Source organism: Ictidomys tridecemlineatus, chromosome 3 (genome assembly GCF_052094955.1).
Source record: "Ictidomys tridecemlineatus isolate mIctTri1 chromosome 3, mIctTri1.hap1, whole genome shotgun sequence".
NCBI classification, from domain to species: Eukaryota; Metazoa; Chordata; class Mammalia; order Rodentia; family Sciuridae; genus Ictidomys; species Ictidomys tridecemlineatus.
The window spans coordinates 44,928,758-44,951,210 of NC_135479.1; the positions used below are offsets into that span (position 1 = coordinate 44,928,758).

At 45.7% G+C, this 22,453-nt stretch overlaps 1 protein-coding gene across 7 annotated transcripts; it reads right to left on the reverse strand.

Annotated features, from left to right (window-relative positions):
- Positions 1–1,404: 1,404 nt before the first annotated feature.
- Inpp5k (inositol polyphosphate-5-phosphatase K) lies at positions 1,405–22,011 on the reverse strand. Of its 7 annotated transcripts, none has more exons than XM_040269274.2 (13): positions 21,816–22,011; positions 19,887–19,994; positions 19,471–19,579; positions 14,971–15,087; positions 14,481–14,656; positions 13,631–13,742; positions 12,892–13,001; positions 4,861–5,047; positions 3,758–3,895; positions 3,419–3,502; positions 3,093–3,197; positions 2,827–2,899; positions 1,405–1,644 (listed from the first exon to the last, which is right to left on the reverse strand). In XM_040269274.2, the coding sequence occupies exons 1-13, from the start codon at positions 21,866–21,868 to the stop codon at positions 1,484–1,486; spliced, it is 1,533 nt and encodes a 510-aa protein (XP_040125208.1). In that variant the 5' UTR covers positions 21,869–22,011; the 3' UTR covers positions 1,405–1,483. The 7 variants fall into 7 exon arrangements, with proteins under 7 accessions (XP_040125208.1, XP_077898744.1, XP_077898742.1 ...); XM_078042618.1 differs by lacking the exon at positions 21,816–22,011 and adding an exon at positions 20,943–21,029; XM_078042616.1 differs by lacking the exon at positions 21,816–22,011 and adding an exon at positions 20,877–20,963.
- Positions 22,012–22,453: the final 442 nt, after the last annotated feature.

A 22,453-nucleotide genomic window follows, 5' to 3' on the forward strand; every position in this document is an offset into this window, starting at 1 on the left:
CTTTCTGAGTAACTAAGATGTGAGACTACACAGTGCATCCCTGTGCCTGGCATCACCATGCCTGGCTACCCCTCAAGTTTTATTAGAGGCAGGGCTGGCCATCCTGGGCCCAAAGGGACAGGCTCCTGTCCTACCCTCCTCTGTCACCCAAACAGGTAACATTGGGAGGTTAGTTCCTGGGTTCCTAGGATATGTGCAACTTCTAGCAGTTTGCTTCTTACTCTTCCACTGTACTCCCTGCCCCCAGTGTTCCTGTTTTTCTATCTTTATTGTTGCTAAATCACAGCTGACACTTTCCTGGCCTGGGACTGGACTCTCCAGGCTCCAGCCATTCCTTATAGGAAGTGAGAATGGGGAAGTGGATGGGGGAAACAGTTTCCAGAGGGAGAGGTTGGCAAGGGAGGGGCTGGTATGCACTGGGCTTGTGCTGACACCAACAGCCCCAGGCAGGGATCTTCCCTAGGCACTTTCCCCTTACCTCCCCACAGCTTCCCACACTCAGGAAAGGCCTGTAAAGCTTCCTTCCTTTCTCTGGGAAGCACATCTATCTAGGGCTGGCTCATCCCTAGTGGTCACACAAAGGCCCTTATCAGCCATGGAGCCAGAAGCAGAGACCCAGCAAACACCAAGTCTCACATATTTCCTGTTTCCACCCAGCGGGTCAGGGGTGGGCCCAGAGCAGCCATATCCTGACTGGAGCCAAGAGGAGAGAGAGCAATCCCCTTCCCTTTTCCGCCTTTCAATCACATGTTGGCCTGACCCATTCCAGTGGAGCGAGCGAGTATGGGGGGGGGGGAGTGGGGGGGCAGCTTTTCAAAAGGAGGCCAGAACTGGAATGTATGAAGGGGAGAGTGAGCAGGTGAAGAACAGGAGGCCCTGGAGTCAGTTCCAGGGTTACATGAATTTGAATGGGTAGGTGAATATACTGCTTTCTTTTTTGGCAACTGCCCTCTCATAATAATCTTGTGAACAAGTTCACCATTTGTATTTTACTGACAACCGAGACTCTTATGTGGATAGGGTAGGGTAGGACTGAATATGGAACACTGATTCAAACCCAGATGTTTTAGATCTCATTCTTGTATTTCTGGTCCACTCCCCCCATCATTAAGGAATCACACGTTTTTGTTTTTTTTTTTTTTTTTAAAGAAAGAGTGAGAGGAGAGAGAGAGAGAGAGAGAGAGAGAGAGAGAGAGAGAGAGAGAGAATTTTTTTTAATATTTATTTTTTAGTTCTCGGCAGACACAACATCTTTGTTGGTATGTGGTGCTGAGGATCGAACCCGGGCCGCACGCATGCCAGGCAAGCGCGCTACCGCTTGAGCCACATCCCCAGCCCGGAATCACACGTGTTTAAAGCGACATTTCTTATTATCCTCCAAAAGAACAGACAGAACATGGCTCATTAGAAGCTGGGGAACAATTTTTAATCACATGGCTCCTGGGGGTAGAGTATAGAATGTAGAACAACTGGAATGACTATCTCAGGTTATAGGATGGATGTTACAGTCATAGAGCAAACTCCCTGAGGTATCTTCTGGGAGAACTATTGAATCACCAGCAGCAGAAGGCATTTGGCAGGAGTGGAATAGGCTATGTCCACATGGCACCTGGAGAATGTTCTCTGAAGCACTTGGGTCAGGTCCTCCAAAAAAAAAAAAAACTTTTTTTTTTTTTTTTTTTTATAGTACTGGAGATTGAACTTAGGGGCACTTAACCACTGAGACACATCCCCAGACCTCTTTATATTTTTTATTTTGGGACAGGGTCTAAGTTACCTACGACCTCACTAAGCTGCTGAGGCTAGCTCCGAACTCACAATCCTCCTGCCTCGGGCTTCCAATTCACTGAGAGTACAGGCTTGAGCCACCATCTCTTGACTACAGAATTTCTCAACCCCAGCTGTCCCTTGAAGCTCTCTGCCTGCTTCCAATTCTAGGTTCCAGAGGGTCCAGACAGAGAAGCATTTTCTTGCTCAGGACTCATGACAAGATGAGCTTGATCTGTCAAGGATCACCCTGGAAATCTGTAGCTTCAGCTCCTTTGCCACCTGTCAATCTTTCATAAGAAGGTAAATGAGGCCATGGGCCTAACCCGCCTGCAGGAGCAAACCTAGGATCTAACAATTCTCTCTGTTCAAGCCCTGGTGTTTTCTGGGCCAGACTCCACCATTTAGGGGGTAGATTGTGCTGGTAGGAGGACCCTCACTGGACCCATTTACAACCACTACATAAGAGCCTGAGTAGAGGGGACCCTCCATACTCTCTATTTAGTCATACTGCTTCTATTGAAAGCAGGGATCCCAGATCCTCTGATCATCTCCCAAGGGGACAAGCTATGAGATGTCATGACTTCTGAAACTCAATGTTACTTTTGCCAACCAATCTATGGAGCCTGCACAAATATGAGCATCTCCTCCTCCCAGGCTACCTGAGACCCAAGATGGTGTGACAAGAATGCAGGTCTGTGCCAGATAGGGCATGTGCCTGGCAAGTCGGTTTGGGTGGGACTGGATTTGTGGGAAATCAAGAAATGAGATGCAGGCTGGAGGATCCTTCTTCTATCCGGTAGACTGTCTCCAAGTTTTTGCTATTGACAAACTAGTTGGTTTCACTCACATCTCAGCAACAAAAACCTGTATTTAAGTGCTAATACTAGAGCTCTGGCCTGGAGAGAACAAGTCTGGCTAGAGCTCACTTTGGGAGGTGGATAGGTGGAGGATACTTGGTTGGCTGAGGCTCAGGGGTTGGGCCCGGTTCACAGCACCCCTGGCAGTGGTAAGGCAGAGCTGGCTGCCAGCTCAAGCCTCCACCCTGGATTCACTCACTCCCATCTTGGCTCAGAACTTGCTGGGTCTCACCCAACGGTTCCTCCTCCTTCAAAAAGAAGCGAAGTGGAATCTGTAGGGATAAAACAGATGGCAAAAAATGGAACACAGGCCTTCCTCCATACCTTGCCATCAATTTCACTCCCCAATGGAGGCAGCCCCACAGGAATAGGTTGGCTCCTGGGCCAATGGCCTCTGGGAACCCAACGATGGGCTCAAATCCTTTCTAATAATACCTTTTCCTTTCCTCCACCAGCAGCTCTTACCTTGAAGGGTTTGCTTATCCCCACCACAGAATTCAGATTGTTGCTATAATAACAGAGAAGAAACTGATCCTCAGTCTCAGGGATATTGCTGATGTTCATGTACACCTGAAGGGAATGATGGATAGAAATGGTCAGTTCGAGGGTGCTTCCCAGCCCTTAGGGGTAATTTATCCAGCACTCTGTTCTTTCCAGAAGGCAGGACTATTTAGACAAGCCCACCTGCTGAAAATGTACCTGGTTGTTGCATACAATGTGTCAAAATGCATTCTATTGTAATGTATAATGAATTAGAACAAATTTTTAAAAATCGTAAATAAAAAATATACCTGGTTGAGGTTGTCACTGAAGGAGATCTGGTTGTCCCTGGCCCAGACATAGGACACATAGTCATTAACATGGCGCATCCCCACCTATGGGGGAAGGAATTGGGTAGTCAGTAGTTGGGAAGGACATAGGACCTATAGAAAGGGAAGATGAGTCTCACTGATGGGGGGAAGATGGTCTTGCCATTATACTATCTTTCTTCCTCTCTTCCCTGCTAGCCCTTAGGACCTGTGAGATGGAAGACTAAGTTCTTCAGTGTCTCTGCCCAGTTCCCATGAGCCATCAGGAAGGACAGACCAGTGGCTATGGCTGGTAGGCTCCCCAAATTGCCCACACATCACCTTATATAGTCCAATCCAGTCCCAGGAGCTGCTGTGGAAGTTGGGGGTTGAGGAGTAGCTGACCAACATGTCGTTCTCCATGGTGCACAAGCCATCAGGCATCATGGTGATCAGTGGGACAGTCATCAACGGTTTCAGCTACAACAGGGAGGAGAAGCAGGTTGAAATTCAGTAACACTATTCCCTCCTCTAAGGTAACTGTTCCTCACTGTGCCCTTCCAATGCAGTACAGGGAGCAGGGATACCAGAGTAGGTGGGCACAGAATTTTGTTAAGTCTATCCCAGCAGCAGAAGACCAAAGAAGGTGAGGTTTGGATTTTGGAGTTAGACCTGAGGTTGAATTTGGCTTCCCTGCTTACTAATGGTGTGAATGTAGGAAAGAGAAGCAGGAAGGAGAAAGGGACAAAAACTTTCAGGGGAGTAGCTGGCCCTGCCAAGGAGAATGGGGTTGAGTGCCAGATGGGCGACACAAGGTGCCCAGTACTAAGGGTGAAAGTGGAGGGAGAAGGGGATTTGCTGAGAGGTTTAAGAAAAAAGTCGGGCAGCTGTTCTCAAGCCTCCAAAGGTTTTGACCTAGAGGCCCAAACCCAATTTTGAGGCAGGGATGCTCTGATAAGAACAGCTATAAAAACATGGAAGGGCACAATGATGTAGGAAAGAGAAACCAACATGAAAGCTTGAAGGCTGAGAGGGCAGCCAGCAGCTTGGAGGTCAGCACTGTCTTGGTTGTTTGTGAGATGGCAAGATACAGGGATGGAGGGAGCTCCTTCTGCAACTTGATCCAGATAGGTTTAAGACAAATAAAGGAAGTCCTACTTCACACAGTAGGTAATAAGCGTAATGGAACTCATTAGTCCCAAGGGAGAGTACCAAGAGGAAACAGAAACCTATTCACAAAGGGCTTGAACATGTTTTTGACAGACAGAGCCATCAGGGCTCTGAAGAAGAGCTAGGATACCTGACCTGGGAGGGAGGACAATCATGTCCTCCTACAGGTCTCCCCTGGGGGATTAGCTGACATTAGAATCCAGGCCTGGAGGGTTTGGGGATGTGGCCCAGCACAGTTTCTCCTCTATTGAGTGTAGGGCAGTCCAAGGGTTCACCTCTAAGTCAAAGGTGCCAGTGACAGGCTTATGGTCACTGATGCTGTACATCATGTGGCTGACATAGCTCTTCAGAGATAGGGAGAAGTGGGTGACTGGCACATTGGGCGTAAAGGGTCTGGTCTGGGGTTGCCGTTTCAGCCTCCACAGAATGCGGTCAGTCCATGCAGGCTTGCGTCTTTTCTCACTGGAGGTGGAGAAGAATGGGGAGAGAAAAAAGGATTGGCATGACAACAAGAATATGCCTCCACAAGCTTGCTGGAGCCCCTAACTTCAAGGTCTACCACAGGCCACAAGACCCCTTAGCCATGGACCCTCTGAATAGGCCACTTTTTTTTACGAATCAGATTGTGACTCAGAAACATTCCATTTCTTTTTTTGTTTGTTTGTTTTGTTTTGTTTTTTGGTACAGGGGATTGAACCCAGGGAAGCTTAACCACTGAGCCACATCCCCAGCCTTTTTTCTATTTTTATTTAGAGACAGGGTCTCACTGAGTTACTTAGGGCCTTGTTAATTGCTGAGGCTTTGAACTTGCAATCCTCTTATCCCAGCCTTCTAAGCCACTGGGATTACTGGTGTGTACCACCATGCCCAGCAAAAACATTCCATTTCAAAGGCTTGCTTCTTTCCTCAACAAAAGCAGCAGAAGATCAAAGAAGGTGAGGTTTGGATTTTGGAGTTAGACCTAAGGTTGAATTTGGCTTCCCTACTTACTAATGGTGTGAACGTAGGAAAGAGAAGCATTTGGGGAATGCTAACTAGATGCCTATAATCAATATCATTATCATTCACCATTTGTAATTTCCCCAAACATTTAGTAAATGGTAGAGCCAGGACTCAAGGCTCCAGGCAGCATTCTGGAGTACATTCTCTTCACCACTAACTCACCCCTCTTAGCCTCAGCTTCCTCATCTGCAAAATGGAAATAATAATTGTTACCTCACAAGGTTGCTAAGATAATTAAGTGACTGAAAGTGCATAAAATGTTTAGCACAATACTTGGTACAAAATAAATTCTCCACAACTTCAAAGGCTAAAGCAGGAGGACTGCAAGTTTAAGGCCAGCCTCAGCAACTTAGCAAGATCTGTCTCCAAAAAAAAAAAAAAGTTCTAGAGATGTAGCTTAGTGGTAAGAGCACCTCTGGTTTCCTTTGGTTTTTTTTTTTTTTCTTAATATTTATTTTTTAGTTTTCAGTGGGCACAACATCTTTGTATGTGGTGCTGAGGATCGAACCCGGGCCGCACGCATGCCAGGCAAGCGCGCTACCGCTTGAGCCATACCCCCAGCCCCAGCACCTCTGGTTTAATCCCCAGTACCAAAATAAACTTTCTGCAGACCTTGGCCATTGTGATTCTTTGTTCTCAAGTCAATTGAGAGGCTGAGGTTCTAACTTATTGGTAGTACATCCAGTACAGGTGAGGCACTGGGTTCAATCCTCAGCACAACATAAAAATAAATAAATAAAATTAAAGGCATTGTGTCCACCTACAACTAAAAAAAAAAATTTTTTTTAAGTCAATTGGGAGACCTACCACCTACTCTTCACTTATCAGTCCCTGAGAAACATGCCCTGACACAAAGTACTTTCCTCCCCTAGGTAACTGAAGTCAAAGATGGTCTCTGAGCCCTTACTCAGCCCAGCCCAAGCAACTACTGAGTTGTTTGCTAAGGCCAGTTGAGCCCCCAAGCCCTGATCTCCAAATGGAAACCTTGAGTCCAGAAATGTTTTAGGGGTAGGAAAGGAGAGAGGTAGCTATATCTGGGTACCTCCCCTTTAGTGGATAATCATTTTTCTTGAATAAAAACCCTAGAGTAGTAGAGCCTGATCAGATGACTCCCTACTTTTAACACCTTTAAAAAACTGGTGGTGGCACATGACTGTAATTCCAGCTACTCAGGAGTCTAAGACAGATGATCACAAGTTCAAGACCAGTCTCAGCAGCTTAGTAAGATCCTGTGGTCAGATAATATAAAAAGGACTTGGGTAAAGCTCAGTACTAAAGCACCTGTCTGGCATGTGGAAGGTCCTGGGCTTAACCCCCAGTACTATAAAGACCTTTAAGGAGTCTTCATTGCCTCTAGAATAAAGTACCCAAGTAGGTCCTTCAATGGACTCAGGAGACTGACTTCGCCTGTGCTACCTCGTCTCCCACTTTCCCTATACACATTCTACCCTAGCAACTCTCTCAAGCCTCTGGACCTTGTGCTGTTTTTTTTCCTACCTGGTATACCCTTCTTCACAAGGGAGAGTCCCAATTTCAACACTGTCTGTGATAAACTACCCCGACCTCACTTTCTGCATCCAAAGTATTTTATGCCAGTACTTACACAAGTACATTATATTGTAATTTTCTGTTTTCTAGTCAGCACATGACTTAGAGTGTTAACTCTAAAAACAAGGACTTGCTCTTACTAGAAGAGCCTCCCGTGTATCTTCAGCATTAGTATAGACCCTGGCACATGGGTACTCATTGATTGTGCAACTGCAAAATGACAAATTCAATTTCTCTCCTTGAAATACTTATCCACATTCAAGGCCCTGAGTTTGGTCCTTCCTTGGCCCTGAAAAAAAAAAAAATACACCCATCTAATCTTTATTTTTGGCAGTGCTGGGCAGTGCAGACACTCTATCACTGAGCCACATCCCCAGCTCTATCCATCCAATCTTAATGTATACAGTCCCATATATTTATAATCACTTTGAAACACTATTTTTTGTATCTTGCTTTATTCAATTACTTTTTTGGGGGGGCAGTACTGGGGATTGAACCCATGAATGTTTTACCACTGAGCTATATTATCCAGTTTCTTTTACTTTAAGGCAGGGCCTCACTAAGTTGCCCAGTCTGACTTCGAATGTGTGATCCCCTTGCCTCAGATTCCCAAGTTGCTGGGATTACAAGTATGTACTACCATGCCTGCCTCAATTACTATTTTAATATTTGTGTGTTTGGTATTGGGGATTAAATCTAGAGCCTTGTGCATGATAGGCAACGCTAGACCACTGAGCCACATCCCCAGCTTTTTATTTTGAGAGAGTACTCATTGATTGTACAACTTCAAAACGACAAAATGCTCAGGCTAGCCCTGAACTTGTGATCTCCCTGCCTTAGCTTCCCCATTGCTAGAATTACATTTGTACACTACCAAACTCAGATCAATTATTATTATTATTATTTTTTTTAATATTTATTTTTTTTTAGTTCTCGGCGGACACAACATCTTTGTTGGTATGTGGTGGTGAGGATCGAACCTGGGCCGCACGCATGCCAGGCGAGCGCGCTACCGCTTGAGCCACATCTCCAGCCCCTCAATTATTATTAAAAATAAACATTTCCAGGGCTGGGAATATAGCTCAGTTGGTATAGTGCTTGCCTCTCATGCATAAGCCCTGGGTTCAAGCCCTAGCACCAAAAAAAAAATAAATAAATAAATAAAACAAAATTAAAAAAAAAATAAACAAACATTTCCAGTCATGTAAGCAGCAATAGTCTTCCAGCAATTGAGGAGGATAGCATCATGGTGAACTCAAGACTCCAGAATCAGACAAGCAACAGGAGAGTTCTATGCTGATTATTCAGAGTTATATGCCCTTTAGGCAAGTTACTTCACCTCTCTACACCTCAGTTTCTTCAACTCTAAGATGGAGTGACAACAGAACTTACTTCAAAGACCAATCATGATGATTAGAGATTAAAGCACATCAAAAGAGTGGTCAAGAAGCATTAACTCTGGATAAACCACAGTCTGCGTGTTGGATCTTTGCATCATTTCCAGACTTGGAAGAGTGTTCAGAGGTTACTGAACATTGATCGCATTCCCATTCCAGGGCCTAAATGCCTAGCAATGCTTAAAACCTAGTAATGAACTATACTAATGTACATTCTGTCGTTCAAAGCATCCCCACTCTCCAACTTCCCTGTAATGGTTAACAGTCAGATCTGTTGTCCCATTGGGATCTTTCCCAAATTCTGACCACAGCCTGTCTCTCCTGCCTGTCCCTTTTTTTCATGAGCTGGTCCAGGCTCATCATTGGGTACCTGTATTGTCCATTATTTCTATCAAGATTTACTATATGTCAGGCAACTGAGGGAAATGATACATAAGATTGGCAAGAGTTTTCTTTCTTTCCTTCTTCATTATTATTTTCATGGTACTGATGTTTGAATCCAGGGGTAGTCACAGAACTACACCCCTAGTCTGTTTTATTTTTTGAGTCAAGTTAAGTTGCTGATGCTGCCTTGAACTTGCCATCCTTCTGCATCAGCCTCCTGAGTTGCTTGGATTATAGGTGTATGCCATCATACCCGGTGACTTAAAAAAAAATTTTACGTTTTTTTTTTTTTTTTTAATTGTAGTTGGACACAATACCCTTATTTTATTTATTCTTATATGGTGATGAGAATCAAACCCAGGACCTTGTGTGTGCTAGGCAAGCACTCTACTGCTGAGCCACAACCCCAGCACCCCCATTTTTTTTTTTTTTGGTGGTGCTAGGAATTGAACTGAGAGCCTTGAACATGGTACGTAAGTACTCTACCACTCAGCCATACCCACAACCCACATAGATGGCTTTTAAGTGTCTCACTAAATTCTGAGCCATAGTTAACCCATCAGGCACTTAATGTTTCTGGGATCCAAGACTTAATGAGATTTGATCATAATATCTTCTACTTATTGCCTGTGGAGAGGCTGTCTGTATTAATAACGGCAACTGTAACAAAACCCTAGTGTAATCCCTGACTCTAACAGCATTTCCTGCCTGCCCTGCCCTCAGCTCTTTCACCCTCCTGTAATAGAGCTGACCTCGTTTCTCATTACATCTTGGCTCAGGGACATTGTAGTGGCTTGTCAAAGCTACATATCATGCCCTGCATACAAGTCACCCATAGTCATTTTGTACACCCAGATAGGCCAGGATCTCTGATAAGTCAGTCTCCCCTCAGGCACCTCTTATCAGTGCTGCAGACTTGAGTGCTTGCCCCTCTTCCTACTGTCAACCTTGTTAACTCCTTCAAGGTACTCTCTTTAGCCAGGTACAGTGGTATATGCTAATAATCCCAGTGATTTGGGAGACTAAGGCAGGAGGATTGCAAATTCAAGGCCAGCACAATTTATTAAGATCTTGTCTCAAAATTAAAAAAAAAAAATGGGGGAGGATTGTGGGGATATGGCTCCTTGATAGAGCACTTGGTAGAGTAAGACCTGGATTCCATTCCTAGCACCACAAAAAAAAAAAAAAAAGAAAAAAAGAAAAAAGAAAAGATATTCTTCTTGACAAATCTGATCAAACCTCATTAGCTACAGCTGCCAGTCTCCTTTGGCATTTCCGTAGAGTTCTAGAAACCTCCTGGCTAACTCCTGGGCTTCATAGCAATTGTCTAGATCTCCCTAATAGACTGATTTAATTACCATGTCTTTTCCTTTTGTCCTCTCAGACAAATTCAAATACATGTTAGGCACTGCCTCATATCAGGGGTATCGCAACTCAGACCCTGTCTCAAAATAAAATCCAAAACAGGGCTAGGGAGGCGGCTTACTGGTTGAGTGCCCTGAGTTCAATCCCTGGTACCACCGCCCCCCCCAAAAAAAAGAATTATGCTAAGGACCAGGTATGATAGCACACACCTGTAATCCTAGCAGCTGGAGATGTGGCTCAGTGGTTAAGTGCTTCAGGGTTCACTTCCTGATACTCCTGACCGCCCACACACACCAAAAAAAAAAAAAAAAAAAAAGCTAAGGGATGCAGGTAAAGCCTTCTTCTTATTTTTTTATAGATGGACACAATATGCTTCATTATTTATTTGTCTATCTATCTATTTATTTATTTACACGTGGTGCTGAGGATCGAACCCAGGGCCTCATGCATGCAAGGTAAGTGCTCTCCACTGCCCCATCTTCTTATTTTTAGATACTAGGAACTGAAACCAGATGGGCTTTTACCACTGAGCTACATCCCCAGCCCTATTTATTTTTTACGTATTTATTTATTAGAGACTTGTGATCCTTCTGCCTTAGCCTCCTGAGTCACTGGGATTATAGGCATACGCCTGGCTGGCAAAGCCTTTTGCACAATAACTAGTAAATAGTTAGTGCTTAACAATGTCATTCACAATAAGTAATAAAGTATCTACCTTGTCCTTATTAAGTATTTGCTGTCCTGACTCCGCTTTCTCTTTTGCTGTTGCTGGTCCTCCAACTTGTTATGCACTTGCTCTGCCAGAGTTATACCCCAGTCCTTAGCTATGAATTCTGAGGTATGAGAGGTTAGAGGAAAGCATTATGGAATCTAGATATTTAGGTATGAACTGCAGCTCACTCAATAGCTGAGCCACTTGGGGGCTTTTACCATATTTGAACCTATCTACCTTGTCAGATCCTGACAACTACTGCAGCCCAGACCCAGTCACTTGGTTGTCTCCTATAGTACCCTGGGGGAAGGAGGGAAAGGGGTGCTTGGCCACAGGGCAAGTGAAGTGTTGACTTTCTTTTTTTCTTTACAGTGCTGGGATCAAACCCAGGACTTTGCACATGGTAGATATGCACCCTACCACTAAGCTGTATCTCTAGCCTGCAAGTGAAGTTTTGAAGTCCAATGGTAGAGGTTCTGACCTCCAAGACCCCAGCCAATTCCACTAAGGCCATACAGCTTCCATTTTGGTTCTCATTTCCAATGGATGGCTGCAGAGAATGGCAGTCTCTTTGAAGCTGTGGTGCTGCCAGTCAGCCAGAGCCTTTTTTCTTTTTAAAATACTTTTTAAATTGTAGACAGACATAATACCCTTATTTTATTTGTTTTTATTAGGTGCTGAGGATCGAACCCAGACCCTCACCCATACAAGGCAAACACTCCACCAACTAAGCTACAACCCCAGCCCAGAGCTCAATCAATCAATCCCTGATAAGACTGCCCTCTTACCTCCTTTTCTGCCTGCTCTTTTGTCCAGGCTGGGCTCTGTCTGCAGTGTTCACTGCCTCTTCTTGTGTGATCATGGCCCCACCCCATCTTGCTTCACACTCCTGAAACAGCTCACCCTCTCCCCCTTTCTTGGTGAGAACATTCTGGCTTGGCCATACCACTTCCAGAATCATGCCTGGAGTTCTATCTTTTGCTCTGGTCTGCTGTGGAGATACCTGTTCACTCCTTAACTTCCAGGAAACTGGGCTGCCCTGCAAGCAACTTCCACCTGCCTCATAAGATACTCCTGCTAAAAGGAATGAAGAAGCTGCTCCAATGAAACAAATAACCTCAAAGCGTGTAAGGGGTTCTTTTCTTCAAAGAGATAAGTCCATGCCCTAAATTGGGTTAAGGAACTATTTCCAGATTGCTTTTTTGCCCCTCTGACTAATTCTATTTGGTAGTTACCTGGTCCCTTCTCAGCTTCTTAGAAAGGTATTCAATAAAACTACCACCTGAAGACATGAATCTCAAAATAACAATCGCAGTATACTGTTATAATCCCTATTTTATGGATGACAACACTGAGGCTTAAACCTTTTTAGAGACTTTGACCTTGCTCAAACTCATATCCTGGCGAGGGCGGTACTGTACAGTGCAACACTACATGTACTGTTTCTGTATTGTTTCCCATGAAATTCTCCACTGTTTATCTCCTCACATAGGAACTGGTCTGCTCACAGGTTGGGGAAGGGATGCTTAATGCTAGTAACTGGTAATTGGCTGAACCAAGTTTTCTGCAAGCTGTCTGGGGACCAGAAAGCCCTAGAAAGAGAAGGCAAGGACTCCCAGAGTATTGAAATACACTCCTCCTAAGTCAGGGCAGACTCCACCCTTTCCTCCCACCCTTCCTCCCCGCTCCCCTTGTGAGCACTGGCTTTCCTTCCTGCTCTCCCTGAGGACCATCTGCATCAGCTTCCACTGTCAGCAGGCAGTGCCTCATGTGGGAGGTAGGAGGTGTCTCTCCTGATGTGATGGCTGGGTCTAGTCCTGCTTTCCTAATTCTTCTATTCTGGGCAGCTCCCACAGGCACTGGGACTAACATAATTTGGGCACCCATTTCCTCCTCACCTGGTGTCATAGTTGTTGGAGTTCCTATCAAACTTGTAGGTGGGTGGGAAGAGCAGAGGGCCCTCCTGGAACTCCCTGAGCAGCGGGTCGTGTTTCTTGGCAATGGTGAGCTGCAGATGAAGACACAGTCCTCATCTCTCCACAGTCCTGACCCAGTGGCTCAGCCCCATATTCCATTTTCTCACTGCCCCAGTGGCTACCTCAGTGGCCCACCCCAACACCCAGGAAGCAAGTCAATCCTGATCCCACAGGCCCAGGCGAGGCAGCTGCCAGCTACTTCCTAGTCCTTGGACTATAGGAAGCAGGCTTTGAATTCCACCTATCTGGAAGTTACTAGTAGGTTTATGTCAGAAGGAAACCTGGGATAGCCATGGTTCCCCAAAGGAGTGGTATCGCATCCTTTAGGGGCAAATAAGGCTGGGGCAAGGAAAGACAACAGGGATATGAGTGGGATAGGAATGCAAGGACATGCAAGGAGCGATTATAGGGCCATGGCAGGCCAAAGGACTTCTGGCTTTCTATTCTAGAGCACATAGGAGCCTCTTCCAGGCAAAGATTAGGCACTGAAAAGATGGCTGCCCCATCCCAGGTGTTGATGCCCTGCTAGCCAAGACTCACCTCCCCAACTGCTGGCTGTCTATAGGGAGGGTGGGGGTAGGAGGAGACCACCCCCCAGGGAATCTGAGCAAAGTTCTCTGTAGAGTATATATGGACCTCCACATGGGCTCAGATTAGATACCTGCTCTTTCTCCCACAGGTCACTGTAGCACTGATTTTTTATGGATTGCCGAACAAAGTGCAACCCAAAATCCTCGATCCGGAAGTTCATGTCTCCGAACCAGAGAATGAGGCTTTAGAAAGAAAGGAGGGCAGCTTGAGGGTTTGAACAAGGTGAGCAAATGGAGAGCAACAGGAGGCATGGGTCTGCTCAATACAAGGGGGTGCTACAGAGTAGAAAGCTCCGGGGGTAAATGAAAAGCCAGATGTTAGACGATCAGGCCAAGACAGATATGCGGGGTCAAGCAGGACCTCTTTTTTTCAGGGGCGTTCTACTGTCAAGCTACATACCCAACCTTTTTTTCAATTTTGAGATAGGGTATTGATAAATTGCTTAGGACCTCACTAAGTTGCTGAGGCTGGCTGTGAATTCGTAATTCTCCTTTCTCAGCCTCCCAGGTATGTGCCACTAGGCCAAGCTAGCAGAACTATTCTAGATTTTCATCATTCAAGCTGAAGAGACCAGTCTAGGGGAGCATATGGCAAATATGGAGCAGACTTTGGCCCTCCCTTCCTCTTCCTCTATTGGCTATCAGGTCAGGCTGAAAAACAGCCCTCCAGGTAACCTCAGGGACCCCAAGTTTCTTGATCTGGGATGTTTAAAAACGTGCAGGGTTTCCAGGCAGAACAGAGGGGCTGAAGGAAGGGGACCTCAGGCAGGCAAAACTGGGTGGGACAGCAGATGAGAAATAAGCAGAAGGGGGAGAGAGGGTGGGAGATAAAGCACTACTGACTGGCTGGGGGTAGATGATGCTAGCCTGGGTTGGTGTAAGGGAGAGGGCAGGGGTGACAGTTTGCAGCTCCAGGCTCACTCATGGTCCAGGATGTTGGGGATTTTATGTCCCTCAAAATTCTGCATCTCTAGGATCCGGTCAAAGTGCTCCAGTCGCTGGTCATTGTTGGCCACATGGGGAGGCAGGTGGCAGTTGATGATGCTGACATAGTAGCCATACAGTTTCAGGCAGATGATGACTCCCCCTTTGTTCCCCTGGTAGGAGAGGTGGAAAGAAGGGTGGGAAGCTACTCTGGGTAGCTTTTCCCATCCTAGACCCAAGGGGAGATAGTCTCACCTCCTCCAGAGGTAGACACACAGATTCCCAGTGTAATCTCTCCACTCAGAGAGCCCAGTCCACCCAGCCAGGGGTCTTAGAGATGCCCATCCCCTGAGGTATGAGAATGAATATGCAAGGTGCTGGGCTGGATGGGGCACCAGAATTCACCAGGATTCACTTTAATCTTCTGTCCAGTTCTAAAGCTCTTAGCTCTCCCAGTTCATGCCTCACACAACAGCTCAGTCCTTACCCAGTACCCGTAAAAGCCAGTAGGAGTGGTTTTTGTAGAGAGGATCTGGATGTAGGGCAAATGTTGATACTTGGCAAACACCAGTAAGAGGAGTCCCTGCATGCGGACATAGGAGATCTGCAGGAGAGGGCAAAGGTCATTTATTAAACTACACACACCAAGTTCATCCCTGGCAGACCTGGGGCTAGGGGCTCTAGAAAGCCCCAAGCCCCACACAAAACCCTAACTTGGGGTCTATGGTATGCAAGTTTAAGACTTAGACTTTTACTCCTTTCCATTCTTTCCCCCAGCTACCAAATGGTGCATTCTGGGAGCTGAAGTTTTAGCTTCTGCTCCTGGTCCTGGAGGTGGAAAGGAGAGAAGATAAGGCTGCCAGAGTACCCTGCTATCAGGAGGGCACGAACCTTCAGTCCCAGCCCCATACATGCCTAGATAATCCTCTCACTGATGCTGACCTGAGATTCTTTGGGTACCTGGATGTCTCTCATCCTATTTTCTCATTGATAAAGCAAGAATAATATTACATCATAGAAGCTGTGGAGGTCATCTGATAGCTATTCTCTTTTTGTTCAAGAATTTTTTAAAGTAAATGCAGGGAAGGAATAGGAGAGATATTTCTAGAGTGCTGGAAACATTTTGTTTTAGGTTTTTTTATTTTTATTATTTAACCAGGAATTGAACCCAGGCGTGCACACTGAGGAACATCCCCAGATCTTTTTATTTTATCTTATTTTAAAATTTTTTATTTGTTTTCATTAGTTATACATGACAGTAAAATACATTTATGCACTTTGATATATCATACATAGAGGGGATATAATTTCTCATTTTCTGAGTATACATATTGTAGAATCATTATTGGCATGCAGTCACACATATACATAAAGTAATAATGTCTGTTTCATTCTACTATCTTTCCTTTTCCCACATCCCCTCCCCTCTCCTCCCTTCACTTTCCTCTACCTAATCTAAGTTAACACTATATTAGCCCTTTTTATTTTAAGACAGGATCTTCCTAAGTTCCTTGGGACCTTGCCAAGTTGCTGAGGCTGGCTTTGAACTTAGGATCCTCCTCCCACAGCCTCCTGATCCGCTGGCATTACAGGCACGTGCCACCACACCCAGCTAACATTCTGTATTTTGATTTACCTGATGGTAATACAGGTATGCGTACTCACGTAAAAATTCACCAAAATGTATAATCATTTCTGCACACATTCCTGTACACATTCTCACTCAGTTAAAAAACCCTAAGGAAAGGCTACAAAAAGTAAACTATAGATTGTGTAAGTCAGACATTCATAAAGGTAATGCACAGGGGAGGACAGTAAGCACAGAGGACATGTACTCTTAGGTTGGGGAGAATTACTAACATCTACTGAAGTACTTCATATCTCTTTGCCAACTTTCTAAGTAATCATTGTCTTTGCTTTGCAGATATAGGACTTAGGTTCAGAGAAGCTAAGAAACACGCAGGACTTTTCCAGGATTGCCAAAATGCCCATCATATGTGGCTGCAGGAGAGGGGTGGGAATGGGTCACTGCCAATGACCTTCTCTCTTAGGTTCAGGCTGTCTACACCCACCACCCGAGTAGCTGTTTCCGGAGCATGAGGTGCAGAGGCCAAGGAGGAAATCCCCGGGTGGGGAGCGTGTACTGGAGCCTTCCAGGAATTATGAAACTTGATCCCGCAGGCCAGGAGCCCTAACTCAGTGGAGGAGTCAAAGTGGTGGAACCCCCAACTCAGGAGTGAGCAAGAGAGGAATCAGAACCTGAAGCTGCTGCAAATGGAGTATATATGAAAATATAAGTAAGGACTGGGGTAGACTATGAGGCGCTGACTCCCAGGGTCAGGACAGTAGCCAAGAAACCGATAAAGATTCAGCTTCAATCCTAGCCCACAGAGTATGTTTGGCCCACTAAGTTTCACCAAAATGATGAGGCTACTTTTTGTGAAGAAGCAGCAGGAAGTAGGGGGCAGGGAGGATAGAGTGGGGGCAGCATAGGATCAAACTGGAAGAAAGGGTGGGACCATGGGGAAAAACAGGAGGTTTCTAGAGGAAGTTGCAATTGGAGGAAATGAAGTAGGAGGAGCTGAAGAAGGGACTGATAGGAGGTGGCTGGGAGCCCTGGAACAGCAAAGGAATTAGTCCCAGGCTTCTCCACCTATGACTGTCAAATCCATACTTGAAGAACAGGCTGTAAACAAGGCTTGCCTGTCTACCTGTATTCATGCCTAGAGGAAGGAGAGGCATCCATTTTGAGTGCCTGCCTTCAGGCTGGCCTCCCAACCTAAGGAGAGCACATGGGTAGAATGGGTTGTATCCCTGCCACAAGCTGAGCTAATTTCCTTGGCTCAATTCCATCCTACCAATCCCTTTCCAGTTAGCCAAGGCACAAGGAGGCTTGTAGTCTTGAGAAGGGAGTGGGTAATAAGAGAATTGGTTCTGCCCTCTGTGAGGAGTTGACTCCAAGACTGCAGGAAGAGGCCTCTAGATAGATTTGGAGGGAAGCAAGGGCTAAGTTGCTGGCATTTTCCAGCCTATGCAGGAAGTCTAAGCCTTATAGTCCCTTTTCCTTGAAAGGACACAAACCTTTTCTCTAGCACTCTCAGGCAATTGAGGGTCACAGAATTCATTCATTTTTCTTTCTTTCTTTTGGCAGTAATGGGAATTGAACTCAAGAGTTTTGCGTATGTGAGGCAAGTGTTCTACCACTTAGCCACATCTCTTCACAGGTAACAAAATTAATTCTGAAAAATAACAGCTACTCAGAGAAGGGAAAAGAGAGAATTCTGGCATTTTCAGAAGCTGTGATCTAGGTGCTTTGAAAGGGAACATGTTTCAGGTGTGCAAGGCAGAAACAAGAAGAACCAGCAGGGATGAGGATGTGGCTCAAGCGGTAGCGCGCTCGCTGACATGCGTGCGGCCTGGGTTCGATCCTCAGCACCACATACAAACAAAGATGTTGTGTCCGCCGAAAACTAAAAATAAATAAATAAATATTAAAAAAAAAAAAAAAGAAGAACCAGCAACCTAAAGCCTTCCTATGTATTCTCCTAAAATATACTGGTTTCTTAGACCAAGAGCCTTTTCCCCCATACCTATCTCCCCTCTCTTAATCTGTAGGCCCCTGGGAATCTGACATACATGTCTCTTATAAAATCAGAGGACTCCTTCTGATATTAGCAGGTTAGCCATGGGATACCTGTCAGTCTTAGAGCTCACTAGTATAGCAACAAAATGTTGTAGTTAGAACATGGATGATTAAGTTTGGACCTGGATTCGGGTCCAAATAGCCCATGTGATTCCTTGATTCACTCCTTCCTGTTGTCCTTTGTTCCTCCCTCCCTACCTTCCTGTTCTGTGCTGAAAATTGAACCCAGGGCCTCATACATGCTAGGCAAGCACTCTACTGCCAAGATACATCCCAATCCCTTTTTTATTTAGAGATAGAGTCTTGCAAGGCTGGCTTTGAACTTGAGATTCTCTTGCCTCAGCCTCCTGAGTAGCTGGGATTACAGGCATGGACCACCTTACCTGGCTAGCCCATGTGATTTCTGAGCTTTAGCTTTATCTGTAAAACAACTCCATCTCAAGAGTTGTTCAGATTTTTTTTTTTTTCCTTTGTGGTGCTGGGGACTGAACCCAGGGCTTTGTGCATACGAGGCAAGCACTCTACCAACTGAGTTATATCTCCAGCCCAAGTTGTTCAGAGTTTAAAATAAAGTATGTAAAGAGTTTATTTATTTATTTATTTTAAAGAGAGAGAGAGAGAATTTTAATATTTATTTTTTAGTTTTTGGCAGACACAACATCTTTGTTTGTATGTGGTACTGAGGATCAAACCTGAGCCGCTCGCATGCCAGGCGAGCGTGCTACCAATTAAGCCACATCCCCAGCCCAAGAGTTGATTTATAATGTGCTGAGCACAGTGGTGCACACCTGAAATGCCAGTGCCTTGGGAGGCTAGGGCAGGAGCATCACAAGTCCAAGGCCAGCCCTGGCAACTTAACAAGACCCTCAGCAACTCAGGGAGACCCTGTCTCAAAATAAAAAGGCCTAGGGATGTAGCTCAGTGATAAAGTCTCCCAGGGTTCAATCATCAATACAAAAAAAAAAAAAAAAAAACCAAAAAAAACAAAAAACCACTCTATAATTACTAGCAATTACTAACTCAGAGATTTTAGTCTGGGAAGTGAGTAGAGTGTTCAGGGGTGGGCACTGAGGTATTAATAAGCCCTGCTGTTCCTCCACTAATAAATTTCCCAAGGTGACAAATATTTAGGTGTGAAACTAATTTCTGGAGTCCTAGCTTATATCTAGGTACCTTGGAAAGGCAGAGACAGGCAGGAGCCCCAGGGAGTCAGAAGCACAATTTTAATAAATGAGAAAAAGCATGAAAGGTTGAGTGGGTGTAAGAGGAATACATCAGACTGAACATTTGGAGATCAGAGGAGGTGAGACACATTTCTTAATTGCCCATGAACTTGTATGTTACCTTAATGAAGTTGAGAGGGGAAAGTACATCCATGAAGAAACTGCTCCATGGGTCTTCAAAGGCAGTGTCAGAAAGGCGGCTTATGATCCCAGAGTTCATTTCCTGCAAACTGACCATCCCAGGTTAGAAGCTCATTCCCTAGCCTGAAGAATACTGCCTCTGTCATAGTCATTCAGTACTGCCCCAGTAGACTTTCAAGTTCTGGGTTCTGATGAGCATGATTTCTCTTTCTCCCAGCTGTCCTGTTACTGATGTTCAACCCTTGGCCATTGCTGACCCCGGATAAGAAACATGAAACTGGCTCCAATGAGGCTTAAAGTTTTTTACCTTTAGATTCCAAAGTAAGGGAGGACAGGTTACAGAAGTTCCCCAGAGAGAGAGAGAGGAATGGGTAAAGGAGCCCTGAAGACACCTACCCAATAATATATATGTCCAGATTCATATCTTGTTTGTTCAGCTGAAGCAGGTCACTGAGGTCTAGAGGGGGTGCTGCTGAGGCTACATTCCACGTCACAACATGTACACTGTGGAAGGGATGAAAAGAGAAGTCATGGAGAAACGGGGGTTAAGACCTTGTCAAGATAATGGATGGGGTCTAGGCATGCTAATGGCTGCATCATAATCCATTGCAGTAATAATGGAAAATGTGTTTCTATGTCTTCTGGTGGTAGCAAAATGAACAAAGAACTACATAAGCTCTTCACCTTCATTTTTGTTCCCTGAAGCAGGAATCTCTGCCCTGAACTGGCTCTTCCATACAGGCCCAGAGCTGTGCATACCTAGCAACACTGCCACTGCTAACAGCAGAGATGACAAAGGGAACTCAAAGACTTTTAGTCAGGGGAAGAGATGAGTGGCACTGAATAGCCAGCCATTTATTAATCCATCAGCTCCTTCAGCCATCCATGCTTCAGCAATCATCTATGGCTCAGTCAGCAACTTCCTATCCCCACTCCTCAACCAAGGGGTTCCTAAGATCACCAGGAAAATCCTGGGAGTTCAACTGTACCTGGTGATAAGCCTCATGATTATAAAGTCAGGGAAATTTCAAAAACAACAGAGATAACACCACATTCCCTTCCTTGCTCCCTCCTAACAAATTCATGGAGCACAACAAATCCTGCCAAGCCCATCAGGGAGCCTAAGGAGAAGCTTCTAAATAACAGGTTTCTCAACATCTCTCTATAAACTACCCTCTCTTGAAAAAGTCATCAGCTGGTTAACATTCTCCATCTCAGCTCCAAAAGAATTCCAGGGAAACAAGAGAACTATATCAGTAGCTCTCAAAAACACTACATCCCATCAGAAGCTCAAAGGAGGTAAAGAAATCTCTTAAAGGGAAGTTACAGCAACATTCCAAGGATGCCCAGACTGTGCTGAGTACAGAGCAAGCAGGAACTGCAGACCCTGCAGAGATCAAGAACAGCCACCAAGCCTCCTGTGAATCTCAGGAACACTGTGAGTACGAATACCTTCAGCAGTTAAAGATCTGGAATGGGGGTGGGGATTAAGAGGGGTAGATGGAAGAGAAAGGCAGGTTGTTCCAAAACATCTGTTCTCCACCAGACCCTGTTCTTAGAACATGACTTGAAGAAATTCTTGGCCAGCTTAAAGCTATGAACATAAAATACAAAACCCTCTCTATGAAAATAAAATACAAAACCTGCATTCTCAAGAACTTTGAGATTATATACTTGAATTGTTTATTATCTCCCCCTGCTGTTCAACAAAGGATTAAGGAAGGCAAAGCGTCCTGTTTTCCCAGGGACTTGTTCTAAGTGGATGAAGAACAAAATTCTTGTCCCCACTCTTGATGATTAGCAGCAAATCCATGCATCGTGACTTACACTAAGTGGTGATTAGCTTTGTTCCTCCTGAAAGAGCAAGCATAAGACCAGGCTTCACTTCACAAAGATCTTACCTAAATCTGATTTTCGGATTTCCAGAGGTCATAATGGGATTGGCATATCCCATGGTCTATGTGCTGATGACAAGCAGGATCAAGATTTCTACCCTAGAACTGAGTGGCAAATGCCTTAGTATGTCCTTAATTAGCCCAACACAGCTGTCTGCTCCAAAAACCAACAGGGCACATGAATGGGAAGCCCCTGCAGGAGCGAGCTCGACCGTCTACGTTGAGAGGACGTGCGAGGCTCGGACACAATCTATTCCATTGGACACTGGCCTAATAGAATTTGAGAGAGCCTCCAAACCAAGCCAGTCGTGTAGCTCTGGCCTCTTCCTTCCTGCTCTGGTTCCATCCCCTAAGCCCGCAGTCCCGATTGGGTTGAAAGTAACAATCCCCTGCTGGAGCGGGCCGACCTGCTCCCTTGCGTCCTTCTCACCTAAGCTTCTCTCTTTTCTTCCCAGGCATCTTCCGCAGGTTCAAGGCCGCCATTCCCACGCTGTGACCCGGCGGGCTCGCGTCTCCTTTCCCCAGCAGATCCCAGCCAGGGAAGCCCCTCTAGAGGCTGGTCTTGCTCTCTCCGGGTTGTTTTTCTTCCGGATTCTGACGGTCCGCCTCGGCTTCCGTAAGAGGCGGATCTTAATACGCCAAGGGCTCCGGGTGGTGCGGTCGAGGGAAGAGGCGGGACTCCCCAACAAGCGCGAAATGACCAGAAGCTAAGAAAGGGACTCAGGGGATCCGGGGACGTAAAAGAGGCGTGTCTTGCCTGTCATCATAACTCAACGCAACACTGCCCCGGCAGGCGAGCTGAAGGACCGCAGCCGGGCCGCCGCTCCCAGCCTGCTCTGCGCTAGGCCAGCCGGGAACCGCTTCCGGCGGAACTCGCCCGCAAGCCCATGCGAGTTTCCGCGCTCTAACTCTACGCGCTCGGGTCGGGTACGAGGCTTTGCGCTCAGCCCTTGTTGTCCCTCCAGCCTCGCCATACCCAGACACCCAGGGGAAAGATGTGGGTGGGGACACGCAGTAGCCACTGTCCTGCCTGGGACCCGGTTTCTCCCTCACTACAGGTAATTCAGT

Coding starts and splice junctions, on each gene's coding strand:
- Inpp5k (XM_040269274.2), bottom strand. CDS start 21,868: ATGGCGGCCTTGAACCTGCGGAAGATGCCTGGGAAGAAAAGAGAGAAG. Junction 15,088..19,470: donor CCCCTCTCAACTTCATTAAG/GTAACATACAAG, acceptor CCTCTCCTGCAG/ATCTCCTATGTCCGCATGCA. Junction 3,198..3,418: donor TCAGTGACAACCTCAACCAG/GTATATTTTTTA, acceptor CATTCCCTTCAG/GTGTACATGAACATCAGCAA.